Source organism: Rhinoderma darwinii, chromosome 4, assembly GCF_050947455.1.
Source record: "Rhinoderma darwinii isolate aRhiDar2 chromosome 4, aRhiDar2.hap1, whole genome shotgun sequence".
NCBI classification, from domain to species: domain Eukaryota; kingdom Metazoa; phylum Chordata; class Amphibia; order Anura; family Rhinodermatidae; genus Rhinoderma; species Rhinoderma darwinii.
The window spans coordinates 257,891,929-257,906,433 of NC_134690.1; the positions used below are offsets into that span (position 1 = coordinate 257,891,929).

Here is a 14,505-nt window from a genome sequence, read left to right on the forward strand (position 1 = left end):
CACGGAAGTATACAACATTCTTGTGAATAAGCTCTTAGGCTATGTTCACACAGGGCGGATATGCAGAGTAAAAGCACACAGTGTATCCACCCTGGGCACCGCAGCGAATTCAACTGAAAAACCGCACCAAATTGTGGTGCAGTTTTTCGGCTGGAATGTCTGCTGCAGAAAACTGCAAATAAAAACAAAAAAAAACTTTCATACCTACAAAGCCATGGCGACGTGTCCCTCTTCCTTCCTGCAGGCCGACCGCCTGGGATGACGTTTCATCCCATGTGACCTCTGCAGCCTGTGATTGGCTGCAGCGGTCACATGGGATGAAACGTCATCCCAGGAGGCCGGCCTGGACGAAGAAACACAGAATTCTGTTTAAGCAAAGGATTTTTTTTTCTGAGATGCGGTTTTTTGCGGTGAAATCGCTGCTTTTCTGGCGCAAAAAAAACGTAAAATCTGCTATTTGTTGCGGGTTTTAGCGCCACATTGATTTAATGGGGAAAACCTGCAACACGAAAGCAGCGATTACGCAAATACAATTGACATGCTGTGGATCGAAAAACCGCACCGCAGGTCAATTTATGAATGTTTTTTCCACTTATCAGTTACCCAGCATGTGGATGAGATTTGTTCGAATTTCATCCTCTTTGCTGCTACTCTATTATGCTGCGGATTTTCCACCACGAAATCCATTGCGGAAAATCGCAGTATTTACGCTACGTGTGACCTTACCCTTAGGCTGGATTCACACACAGCATTTTCCTGCGTTTCTTTGAGCGTATTGTGGTGCTTTTATTTTAGTGTGGCCAGATGTTTTATTAAAGTCTATAGTAAAATATTAAATGCGCCAAAAACTGTATCAAAAGTGTGTGTGTGTGTGTGTGTGTGTGTGTGTGTGTGTGTGATCCTGGCCTAAATAAAACGCTTGCAACATTTGAAAAACGCAGCGTTTTTTTATGCAGTTTAAATTGCCAGAAAATATCTGTGCAGAGTCGGACTGGCCCATCGGGGGATCCTCTGGTGGGCACTGCAAATCTGCACTGTGTGAACAAGGCCTTATTCTCATGCTGTGAATTTGAAAATCTGCAGCATGCTCTAAATCTGCACTGATTTTTTACTACTACATGTGAATGGGGCTTTATCCCCTTTTACAGATGCTCCCATAAATTTCCTGTAACTATTATCGTTTTATATACACAAGTGTCCACCCACTAAAGTGACCCAGCTGTGTGCTTACTGGTGGTGCTGGGAAAACCCTGCCACCATGTTGGTCACTAGAAGCAGGCGGCTTCCAGCATAAATTTGAAAAAAAATAATAATACAGTATTAAAAAGCATATCGCATAATTTTGGTGGTAAAGACCATGGAAAAGTGGATTATGGGGTCAAATCTTTTTGGGCTTCCTTAGTACGCTTTTGAGGAACACTACAGGTAGCCTCTCCTGACCCTGAAATCAGTGGCGTAGCTATAGGGGTCGCAGTTGCGACCAGGCCCATAAGCCTGGGGTGCCCACGGGTCCCCGTTGCCGTACAGCATGCTTGTTAAATTAATTTTCTGTGCCGTGAAGCCGGCACCTCCTGGTTACGGTCACATGGTACACTTAATGTACCATGTGACCATGTTATCACGTGACACGTCTTCCAGTCAGTGCAGTGGAAGAGCCGGTGCGGAGGACTCCAGGTGAGCTGCAGAGTCTGTATTGTAATGTGTTGTGTTGTATTGTAATGTATTGTGTTGGCTTGTAATGTATTGTGTTGCTTTGTAATATATTGTAATGTATTGTGTTGCCTTGTAATGTATTGTGTTGTGCTGTTTGCGGTGGAGACTGGGGGCCCGTTAAATTACTTCCTCGCCTCCTCTCTCCACCGCAAACTGCACAATACAATACATACTGTGGGTCACGTCCCCCTGGGGGGGGGGGGGGGGGGTCGTGTGAAGACCTCCGGGGGGGGTCACGAGTCACTCACCGAGGTCCCGGTTCCATTCAATGCTGGAGCAAGGAGCTGACATCTCCTTGCTCCAGCATTCACTGTGCCCTGAGCGGCTCGACGCAGGCTGGCGGGATGCAGCGACATCTTCGCGCCTGTCTGCGCCGAGTCACTCATAACACACACCGGAGGAGGCGAAGGATCCTCCACCTGACGTGGGAACGGGCATAGGTAAGTAATTATGCTATTTTTCTATTATGCACATATGGGGGCATTATACTGTATGGGGGGCTGATATTGCAGGGGGGGGGGGAATGATACTGTATGGGGGGTTGATATGGGGGGGCATTATACTGTATAGGGAGCTCATGGGGGGCTGATATGGTGGAATTATACTGTATGGGGGGCATTATGCTGTATGGGGAGCTCATATGGGGGCATTATACTGTATAGGGAGCTCATATGGGGGCACTATACTGTATAGGGAGCTCATATGGGGGGCATTATACTCCATGGGGGCTGATCTGGGGGAATTATACTGTATGAGGGGCTGATACGGGGGAGGGGGGGGGGCATTATACTGTTTGTGGGCAGCCATTGGGCTGTAATTCTGCGTGGAGGCTACTATGGGTGCTTTAACTGTATGTGGGCACTACAGGACAGTATAGTGCGTGTGTGCGCACTATGGGAGCATGCATGATACTCTGGGCTGAAATGGGTGTGTATGGGCGGGGTTAGAGGCGTGGCTTAACGGAAAAGTACAATACGTTATAGTTGGGAGGTATGCTGAAATGGCTGATAACAGAAAACAATACATTTTAGTGAACTACACATGGAGGTAAGACACACTTTTTGAGTTCATCTTCAATAAAACTAATTTCAGTCAAAGAGAGAAAACATTCTGCGTGTATTAGGTTTCTGAAGCCGCCACGTTATAATCATGAAGTAAAACGGATTAGTTGGAAGAGTGAAGACATGAGGCTGAAGGTTCCCCCTGGCGGTAAACGAGGGTACTGCAGCGAAGTGGAGGTGTCAGTCAGACGAGTGCCTGAGCTCTGCTTTCAGTCCTCGCTCCTCCTCCCCGTCTTCCTCAGCTCTCCCACCCTCTGCGCACGTAATCCAGGCAGGACTCAACCACAGCATCCCGGCCCTGATCGCTCCAAGATCCCCGCAGCTTTCACACAAAGCCCTGATGTGAGGGGAGGATATGTCCGCTGTTGGATCACGACTAGGGGGATCCCGATATTGGGATCATGAGATGAAGAAGTGATCTGTCCACTCTCCGCTACACAGGCCGCTCCAATCTGTGATCTCTCCTGTGCGATCACTAGTGAACTCTGCTCCTTCTGAGCTGCTGTGACGCCCCCTGCAGGTATGTGGGGGAGGATGATCTCGGATTACGGCTCTGGGTTCAACAGTTTCACCACAGGTAAGTGCCGACTGACCATGAACTTACTGTCCTGGGACTGTACAAAGACTCTCCCCTCCCCCAGTACCTCCACATGCCCCTTGATGCCTCAATACTACACACAATGGAGAGCACCGTTATATAACGCACCCGTGCCTATAGATCTACCTCAGAGGGCTGGGACAGTCACAACAAAGACTGCTGTATACCCTCCTGTATGCCCATAGATCCGCACTTGTGCTGTGTACTTTCTAGCAGGCTTCCTTGTCTGCCATGTGTCCACATTATTGATTGTAGAACTACTGAGTCCTATATTGTGAGGACTGGTATGTATACAGGTAAATATAGGTGAGTGTGATCACCACTAATACATAGGGGTCCTGCTGCCCTTATGGGTCATAGTTTCGCATTAATGGAATGACCATGATGGGAGTCCATCTGTCGTACACTTTTTGGATAAGTATCTCTATGACTTGGTTCAGACCATGTTATCTGTTCTGTAGATGGAGCCAGGGTCATCTCCACAGTTTATTACTGGTAATGTTGAGGTGTCTCATGTCAGAGCTCCACTGTACCCGCAGAAGGGTTTCCTAATAAAGTAGGGGTGCTCCCGCTTTCAGTTTATTGATGTTGGCTAATCCTTACCAGTCTTTACTTGTTATTTTGACTTTATCATTCATGTTGGCACGTATTTCTGCCAGTTTTCTATATGGCATTTGGACCAAACACCATATTTATAAAGACCCTGCGTCACTTTTTCCAACACGTGTCCGAAAACTTGGACAGGGCTTCAGTGTCAGTAAATCTCCCCAAATGTCTTATAGTACAAATGAATGGCTGCTCATAAAGAATTTGAGGTTCTCTTTGAATTACATTCTTAAATAGGTTTGTACAATGAAAAGTTCTGCCGCTTTCCAATATATTTAATATTCCAGTTCCTTACCATTTTCAACATATGTGCTTGCTGTCAAGTGATTGTTTTATTGTTTTTGCATCCGGTGGTAGAAAACCTGTTCTGCTCATGTCCAGTTGACACTGGTGCAGGGCTCACGCGCTTCAGATTTCACCCTATGCGTTCCATAATGAGAATCCCTGACAAATCCGCAACAGAATGGACATGCCGCAGATTAGAAAATCTGCACTATTCCCGCAAATCTGCTGGCTTTTTAAAAACCCCATCCACATGTATTGTGTGGAATCCCAACTGAAAATTCGCAGCCTAAGTGTGTATGTATACAAGTTGTTTTCATCACGGTTTCCATAGTGGTTTTTTGTTATCGCAGCAAAACCCTACCATTTTTGTAAAAAAAACAGAAAACAAAGCGACTCATGTAAATACACATGTATTAGCGCTCTCCCATTACAAGTTGTAAACGATGTTTCCATTATCTGACAGCAAGCGGAGATCTTGAGAATGGTCAAATGAAACCTAATGCATATTTTGCAGCACTTTTCATGATACAATATTAAGCTTTAATTACAATAATCTAGGAATAACATTAGCACGTAAGGCGGCCATAGACCTATCGATATGTATAATAACAGGAATAAATAGGTTTGTGCTACTAAAAGGATCAGTTCTAACTGACGTTAGTTACATTGATCGGAACAATATAGGACTTGGTTTTGCGTTGCTGATAAATGCTGTGGGTTGTAATAATCAGATGTGAGAAGATACATATGCGGCAATGACCCTAAAAATAGTTGCCCCTTTAATGACCATAATATCACTGATTGCATCAGGGGCAGATGTTCCATTCACAGCCAGCTATGTTCTTTTTAGCAGCTGCATTACAATTGTGATGCACAAGGCCTGATCTGTTGGTGGCCGTCGCCCGCACAATCCTATTTGAGTGATTGGCACTATCACAGACTGCTTTGTGTGCTGCCTGCCGTTGTAGAGTTAATGCCTACTAATGCCCCATTGTTCTCTCTAATTGATTTGGCATCTAATGATTCTGATGTGGGCTTGTTGTGGGTCATGGTGACTCTTCTATTGCTTTGTTAGGATTTGTTCACACATACTGGAGGTAAGATAAAATTAAAAAAAACTTGCTGCATTACAAAACTTCATGGAAATATATACTGGTTTCTTCGGGATTACAGTTGTGGCTGTTTTAGGAACGCAGAACGTGTAAGTCACGTTGGCTGTAAAAAATAGCCCAGTTTTCCGCAGCAGAGCTCTAGTAGAAGCAGAGTCTTTTGGCCCATAACTTTTGTTTGGTAGAGGCGCAAACGTTATGAGTTTACTGCAAGTTCTATATTTTGTCATACAGACTCTGAGAATCCTTAGTGTCCTGTGCTACCCCTGACAATACTGAGCATGGGTCCTTAGTGTCCTGTGCTACCCCCGAGAATACTGTGCATGGGTCCTTAGTGTCCTGTACTACCCCTGAGAATACTGTGCATGGGTCCTTAGTGTCCTGTACTACCCCTGAGAATACTGTGCATGGGTCCTTAGTGTCCTATACTACCCCAGAGAATACTGTGCATGGGTCCTTAGTGTCCTGTACTACCCCAGAGAATACTGTGCATGGGTCCTTAGTGTCCTGTACTACCCCAGAGAATACTGTGCATGGGTCCTTAGTGTCCTATACTACCCCCGACAATACTGAGCATGGGTCCTTAGTGTCCTGTACTACCCCAGAGAATACTGAGCATGGGTCCTTAGTGTCCTGTACTACCCCAGAGAATACTGAGCATGGGTCCTTAGTGTCCTGTACTACCCCCGAGAATACTGTGCATGGGTCCTTAGTGTCCTGTGCTACCCCCGAGAATACTGTGCATGGGTCCTTAGTGTCCTATACTACCCCCGACAATACTGAGCATGGGTCCTTAGTGTCCTGTACTACCCCAGAGAATACTGAGCATGGGTCCTTAGTGTCCTGTACTACCCCAGAGAATACTGAGCATGGGTCCTTAGTGTCCTGTACTACCCCCGAGAATACTGTGCATGGGTCCTTAGTGTCCTGTGCTACCCCCGAGAATACTGTGCATGGGTCCTTAGTGTCCTATACTACCCCCGACAATACTGAGCATGGGTCCTTAGTGTCCTGTACTACCCCAGAGAATACTGAGCATGGGTCCTTAGTGTCCTGTACTACCCCAGAGAATACTGAGCATGGGTCCTTAGTGTCCTGTACTACCCCCGAGAATACTGTGCATGGGTCCTTAGTGTCCTGTGCTACCCCCGAGAATACTGTGCATGGGTCCTTAGTGTCCTATACTACCCCCGACAATACTGAGCATGGGTCCTTAGTGTCCTGTACTACCCCAGAGAATACTGAGCATGGGTCCTTAGTGTCCTGTACTACCCCAGAGAATACTGAGCATGGGTCCTTAGTGTCCTGTACTACCCCCGAGAATACTGTGCATGGGTCCTTAGTGTCCTGTGCTACCCCCGAGAATACTGTGCATGGGTCCTTAGTGTCCTGTGCTACCCCCGAGAATACTGTGCATGGGTCCTTAGTGTCCTGTGCTACCCCCGAGAATACTGTGCATGGGTCCTTAGTGTCCTGTACTACCCCCGAGAATACTGTGTATGGGTCCTTAGTGTCCTGTACTACCCCTGAGAATACTGTGCATGGGTCCTTAGTGTCCTATACTACCCCAGAGAATACTGTGCATGGGTCCTTAGTGTCCTGTGCTACCCCCGAGAATACTGTGCATGGGTCCTTAGTGTCCTGTGCTACCCCTGAGAATACTGTGCATGGGTCCTTAGTGTCCTATACTACCCCAGAGAATACTGAGCATGGGTCCTATTGTAATGAATAGTTACTGCACCGCCCATCTGGTAGTAGCTTGGTATGGGACGGACACTTTGATTGAGTTGTAGGACGTAGTGCCATGTAATAAAGGACAGCAGTAATGTATATAAATGTTCCAGTGTGGTTGAATACTTCCTCAACATGTACCTGTAAAAAGGCTAATACTCCCAGTATCGGGTGTAGGGTACGTTCTTGTGAGGGTTGTGTAGTCCGTTTGGCTGTTGGTTTTTGAGCAGTTGGTAAGAGGATGTGGGGAGTGATTGTGGGCAGTGTCGCAGGCTCAGACAATCTGCTGCCCTATTACTACAGTGTTTTTTTTTTTTTACTACTGCAATTGTGGGTAACATATGGAAGCTATTAAGATTTACCAGCAAACAAGAAGCCAGAACCCCTTCCTAAACAAAGGGACATTTAAATCAACGGGGCTTTGCTTAGCATGTTGTATCTGAGATCTCTGCAATACCAATAAGTGTTCTTTTTTTTTTTTCTTTTGAAACGTATTTTATTTTCATTAAAAGAAATAACATTATTCATAGACCTATGGCAATTTACGATCAAATTACATGATACAAAAAGATATGTATATGATAACATCAATGCTGTATATAGCACCATAGCCATAAGACATGTATAAAATCGTAAATAAGTACGGCAATGTCAGATAGTAACTAAAAATAACATAATAAAAACAAATAGAAAACCTAACATAATGGAGCAAATGGCATACAAGAGCATCGCATGGCACGTACAAATCCAACAATTCCAGATGTGGTAAGATAAAATATGTTAAAAAAGAAAAGACTAAAACCCTAAATACAATATCTACATTGCAGGGAGAATATTCAATGTCCCTTAGAGTTTCCTGTATTTTATAGAGCTACAGACTCTTCATGCTGAAAACCAGTTCACCAGTGTGGTTTTCTCACATCTTTCCTTTTTTATATTTTTTATGGTATATTTAAAAGTTAGACAATTTTCCAATATATTTTCTGTATGAATTCCTCGTGGGTTTTCAAGATCTCTGCTTGATGGCATTCAGTAGGATCATTCGTTGCTTACTTCTAGTGGATAAAATTCTGTCCATGGATACACAGGTGCTGGGATCATTAGAAGACACTGATACACATACTGTAACGAGCCGCACACCTGTGTGTCCATCACATGACCATGGACAGAATTTTATCCACTAGAAGTAACCAATAAAACTTCCTACTGAATACCAAAGAGAAGAGATCTTGAAAACTGAGGAATTAATACAGAAATTATATTGGACAATTTTATAACTTTTAATTATACAAAGAAATAACTGTTTTTAAGACTAAGTTCAACCCAGATGGCATTTGCTGCTTGACCTATTGTCTGCAGTAACCGCCTAATAATCCTCAAGGGGTGCAACATTGTATAGTGTAAGCACAAGTATTGGCTGCGGATAAATGCATAGAACGATATTACTGCAATATAGCAAGACATTTATATGTAGTGTAATCCACAGAGACACGGCATCGTAGTCTTCTTACACCTGTTACAGTATCTGTGCGCTGAAGTCTGCACTATAGTAGGATTATTCGTGTGGTTTCATGGGTCCAGTGAGAATTGTCTAGTGACTACAGCTGCTGATACCAGTGTGGGAAGTCTTGATAGAGGAAGCGTACAATGCAGGCTGTCATCTGCTTCTTGGTAAGACGCCGGTCAGCACGGCTAAGCTTGCAGCAGTTCTTGTAACAGGTGACCCCATAAAACAGATTGCTGAGGTCGCATTGCCGTAATACAATGACTGTCTGTAGGACGATATTCCATACACTATTCTTAACGGTTTTTTTTACTTTTAGAAGAAACCAATTTTCCCTAGAACTATTTTCTGGTGATAGATACTGGCAGTGTCAAATACAAAAAATATCAGACATTTGGCAAACCACCACAAAATACTACGCATACATAATGCTAAAAAAAAGAACAAAAAAAAGAACATTACCATACAAGTAAATTGGGAGTATTTATTAAACATTGTTTTACATTTAACAGCATCACCTCGGTTCAAATAACAGAATCACAGCTTTTAAGAAGTTCCGTTTCTGTAAATGGGTTCAAACTTACCCCTAGGGGGCACAGGTTACAGGTGTGTGTGTGTCTCTCCCTTCTGTCACAGATTTCTTCTTCGTCTTCTATTGTGACAGGCTGCCTTGATTTATATGGGCACTGTGACTGGCACTGTAATAGAGGCAAGGGCATTGATATTCTAATTGATTGTAGCCGCTTTGCAGAGCACACACCACATATTTATGACCCTTTTTCCCCCATCTCCAAAAGTAGGAGATATGGTCTTCGCCCTTCCACTCTGCCCCTGACACGTTTTAGCTACTTTAGAGGGTTTGTCAGCTCTCCTGTCTGTTTCAGAAATTTGCATTCCATATAAAACAAATGGAAACCATTCTAGGAAGAATAACAGCGGAATGGCACAATACAAAGTTCTAAGAAAAGGTGTCCCAGAAATATTTTATAGGAAAATCATGGCTTTAATAAAACAGAGAGAGCTGACCGCTTCTTTTTAAAGAGGTTATCCAGGATTAGAAAACATGGCTGCCTTCTTCCTAAAACCACACCACACCTGTCCACAGGTTGTGTGTGGTATTACAGCTCACTTCAATGGAGCTGAGCTGCAAAACCAGACACAAGGGCATGGACAGGTGTGGCGCTGTTTTAGGTAGAAAGCAGCTATGTTTTTTTTTTTTAATCCTGAAAAACCCCTTTAGCTATGAAGTAGCTAAATCATGTGACGTAAGAAGATACAATCACTGCCCCAAACTTCACACATGAATCAAGGCAACAGCTATTTAACTGTAAAACCTTCAGCACAACGTAATTTCAGCTGAGCAATTGTGTTCAAAATGACTTCTGATCAGAGTTTTTGGGGTACCTGGTTGACGTTTCTTTGATTAGGTGGGTATTTGGCTTAAGACATGCTGAGAACCCTGGTGTAAACTGTGCTATAGATGCAATACATGCATACATTTATCTGTCTAGATAAAAAGACTTTTACTGAATGTTGGGAGTTGTAGTTTCACAACAGGGAGGCACAGGACCACTGCTCACTACTGTAGTGTGTAAAACATAAGTTGGTGACCAAATGTTTAACTTAAAGAGGCTCTGTCACCAGATTTTGCAACCCCTATCTCCTATTGCAGCAGATCGGCGCTGCAATGTAGATTACAGTAACGTTTTTATTTTTTTCAAAAACAAGCATTTTTGGCCAAGTTATGACCATTTTTATATTTATGCAAATGAGCCTTTCTTAAGTACAAGTGGGCGTGTATTATGTGTGCGTACATCTGGGCGTTTTTACTTGTTTTACTAGCTGGGCGTTGTGAATAGAAGTGTATGATGTTGACGAGACGTATCATCCACTTCTCTTCGTTACCACCCAGCTTCTGGCAGTGCACAGACACAGCGTGTTCTCGAGAGATCACACTGTGACGTCACTTCCTGCCCCAGGTCCTGCATTGTGTCGGACGAGCGAGGACACATCGGCACCAGGCGACAGAGGCTACAGTTGATTCTGCAGCAGCATCGGCGTTTGCAGGTAAGTCGATGTAGCCTCTGTCGCCTGGTGCCGATGTGTCCTCGCTCGTCCGACACGATGCAGGACCTGGGGCAGGAAGTGACGTCACAGCGTGATCTCTCGAGGACACGCTGTGTGTCTGTGCACTGCCAGAAGCTGGGTGGTAACGAAGAGAAGTGGATGATACTTCTCGTCAGCATCATACACTTCTATTCACAACGCCCAGCTAGTAAAACAAGTAAAAACGCCCAGATGTACACACACAATATACGCCCACTTGTACTTAACTTTAAACACGCCCAGTTGTACTTAAGAAAGGCTCATTTGCATAAATATAAAAATGCTCATAACTTGGCCAAAAATGCTCGTTTTTGAAAAAAACAAAAACGTTACTGTAATCTACATTGCAGCGCCGATCTGCTGCAATAGGAGATAGGGGTTGCAAAATCTGGTGACAGAGCCTCTTTAATGTTTAACTAGTGATGTCATCTGCACCAGAGCCTACACCCTAAATTTTTACTATAATGTAGTTTAATAGTAACATCAGTGAGAGAGGCATACGGAAGTATAATGAGGGCCCCATGCACCTCTATGGGTGCCTTTTTACGTCTCCATACAAAATCAATATGATGTTGTACATGAGACCTGCTAGTTCTTAATGAATTAGAATATCATCAAAAAGTTAATTTATTTCAGTAATTCAAAAAGTGAAACTCACATATTATATAGATTTATTACACACAGAGTGATCTATTTCCAGCATTTTTTTCTTTTAATGTTGATGGTTATGGTAACCGTTAATGAAAACCCCAAATTTAGTGTCTCAGAAAATTAGAATATTATATAAGCCCAATTTCAAAAATGCTTTTTAATACCGAAATGTAGGCCTACTGAAAAGTATGTCCAGTATATGCCCTCAATACTTGGTCGGGGCTCCGACTCTGCATGAATTACTGCATCAATGCGGCGTGGCACGGAGTAGATCAGCCTGTGGCACTGCTGAGGTGTTATCAATGCGGTGTGGCATGGAGGCGATCAGCCTGTGGCACTGCTGAGGTGTTATCAATGCGGCGTGGCATGGAGTAGATCAGCCTGTGGCACTGCTGAGGTGTTATCAATGCGGCGTGGCATGGAGGCGATCAGCCTGTGGCACTGCTGAGGTGTTATGGAAGCCCAGGTTACTTTGATGGTGGCCTTCAGCTCGTCTGCATTGTTGGGTCTGGTGTCCCTCATCTTCCTCTTGACAATACCCCATAGATACCCTATGGGGTTTAGGTCAGGCGAGTTTGCTGGCCAATCAAGCACAGTGATACTGTGCTTATTAAACCAGGTATTGGTACTTTTGGCAGGGTGGGCAGGTGCCAAGTCCTGCTGGAAAATGAAATCAGCATCTCCATAAAGCTTGTCAGCAGAGGGAAGCATGAAGTGCTCGAAAATGTCCTGGTAGACGCTGCGCTGACTCTGGACTTGATATAACACGGTGGACCAACACCAGCAGATGACATGGCTCCCCAAACCATCACTGACTGTGGAAACTTCACATCGGACCGGAAGACACTTGGATTGAGTGCCTCTCCACTCTTCCTCCAGACTCTGGGACCTTGATTTCCAAATGAAAGGCAAAATTGACTTTAAAGAGGCTCTGTCACCAGATTTTGCAGCCCCTATCTGCTATTGCAGCAGATAGGCGCTGCAATGTAGATTACAGTAACGTTTTTATTTTTAAAAAACTAGCATTTTTGGCCAAGTTATGACCATTTTCGTATTTATGCAAATGAGGCTTGCAAAAGTACAACTGGGCGTGTTGAAAAGTAAAAGTACAACTGGGCGTGTATTATGTGCGTACATCGGGGCGTGTTTACTACTTTTACGAGCTGGGCGTTGTGTATAGAAGTATCATCCACTTCTCTTCACAACGCCCAGCTTCTGGCAGTGCAGACACAGCCGTGTTCTCGAGAGATCACGCTGTGTCGTCACTCACAGGTCCTGCATCGTGTCAGACGAGCGAGGACACATCGGCACCAGAGGCTACAGATGATTCTGCAGCAGCATCGGCGTTTGCAGGTAAGTCGATGTAGCTACTTACCTGCAAATGCTGATGCTGCTGCAGAATCAACTGTAGCCTCTGGTGCCGACACGATGCAGGACCTGTGAGTGACGTCACAGATCTGCACTGCCAGAAGCTGGGCGTTCTGAAGAGAAGTGGATGATACTTCTCATCAGAGCGCCCAGCTAGTAAAAGTAGTAAACACGCCCGATGTACGCACATAATACACGCCCAGTTGTACTTTTACTTTAAACACGCCCAGTTGTACTTTTGCAAGCCTCATTTGCATAAATACGAAAATGGTCATAACTTGGCCAAAAATGCTCGTTTTTTAAAAATAAAAACGTTACTGTAATCTACATTGCAGCGCCTATCTGCTGCAATAGCAGATAGGGGTTGCAAAATCTGGTGACAGAGCCTCTTTAATCTGAATACAGGGCTTTGAACCATTGAGCAACAGACCAGTCCTTTTTTTCCTTAGCCCAGATAAGACGCTTCTGATGTTGTCTCTGGGTTATGAGTGGCTTGACACAAGGAATGCGATACTTGTAGCCCATGTCCTGGATACGTCTGTGTGTGGTGGCTCTTCAAGCACTGACTCCAGCCGCAGTCCACTCCCAGATTCTTGAATGGCCTTTTCTTGACAATCCTTTCAAGGCTAATGTTATCCCTGTTTCTTGTACACCTTTTTCTACCACACTTTTTCCTTCCTCCCAACCTTCCATTAATATGCTTGGATGCAGCAGTCTGTGAACAGCCAGCTTCTTTAGCAATGTCCTTTTGTGGCTTACTCTCCTTGTGGAGGGTGTCAATGACTGTCTTCTGGACAACTGTCAAGTCAGCAGTCTTCCCCGTGATTGTCTAGCCTACTGAACCAGACTCTGGGGCCATTTAAAGGCTTAGGAAACCTTTGCAGGTGTTTTGTGTTGATTCGCTGATTAGAGTGTGACCCCGTGAGTCTACAATCTTCAACTTTTACCCAATATTCTAATTTTCTGAGACAAAATTTTGGGTTTTCATTAACTGTTCGCCATAAACATCAACATTAAAAGAAAACAATGCTGGAAATAGATCGCTCTGTGTGTAATGAATCTATGCAATATGAGTTTCACTTTTTGAATTGAATTACTGAAAAATAAATTAACTTTTTTATGATATTCGAATTCATTGAGAAGGACTAGTAATTCAGAGTATGTATTCAAGTTAGAGGACCTGTCACCCCTCCCGACATGTTTGTTTTAGTAAATAATTGTATTTCCCATGCAATAACTATATGAAACATATTTTCTTAGGGTCAGTTCACACAGTTTTTTTTTACGCGGAAACCGCACAAAAAATGGCCAAAAATGCCTCCCATTGAGCGGAAAAACCGTCTCGTGGGAAAAAGAAGCCACATGCCCTATCTTCGGGAGTTTACGTCTCTGACCTCCCATTGACAACTGGTTGTTACCATTCCCCTTGTCAAAGAGGTGTGTCCCTACAGTCTTACTCTGTCAACACTGATTGGACAGTGTCAGTCTGTAGGGACACACCTCCAACTGGTAACACCCAGTTTTCACTTTTTTTCATCCATTTCTAGGAGGAATAACAGAGTTCTAAAAATTAAAATGCGCCAGAATTATTTTTATGAGGAATACAATTATTTACTAAAACAGACATGTTAGGAGAGGTGTGAGGTCCTCTTTAACCCCTTAGTGACCAGCCTATTTTAGGCCCTAATGACCAAGCTATTTTATTCGTTTTTCTATAGTCGCATTCAAAGAGCTATAACGTTCTTATTTTTTCGTCTACATAGCTGTATGAGG

At 44.0% G+C, this 14,505-nt stretch overlaps 1 protein-coding gene across 1 annotated transcript in view; it reads left to right on the plus strand.

Annotated features, from left to right (window-relative positions):
- The first annotated feature begins 2,751 nt into the window (after positions 1–2,751).
- Positions 2,752–14,505, plus strand: part of CEP85L (centrosomal protein 85L) — a 127,168-nt gene continuing 115,414 nt past the window's right edge. The window contains exon 1 of the mRNA XM_075862417.1: positions 2,752–3,351. Within this exon, the coding sequence (XP_075718532.1) occupies positions 3,297–3,351 (55 nt within the window). The 5' untranslated portion in view covers positions 2,752–3,296. The remainder of the gene's footprint in view (positions 3,352–14,505) is intronic.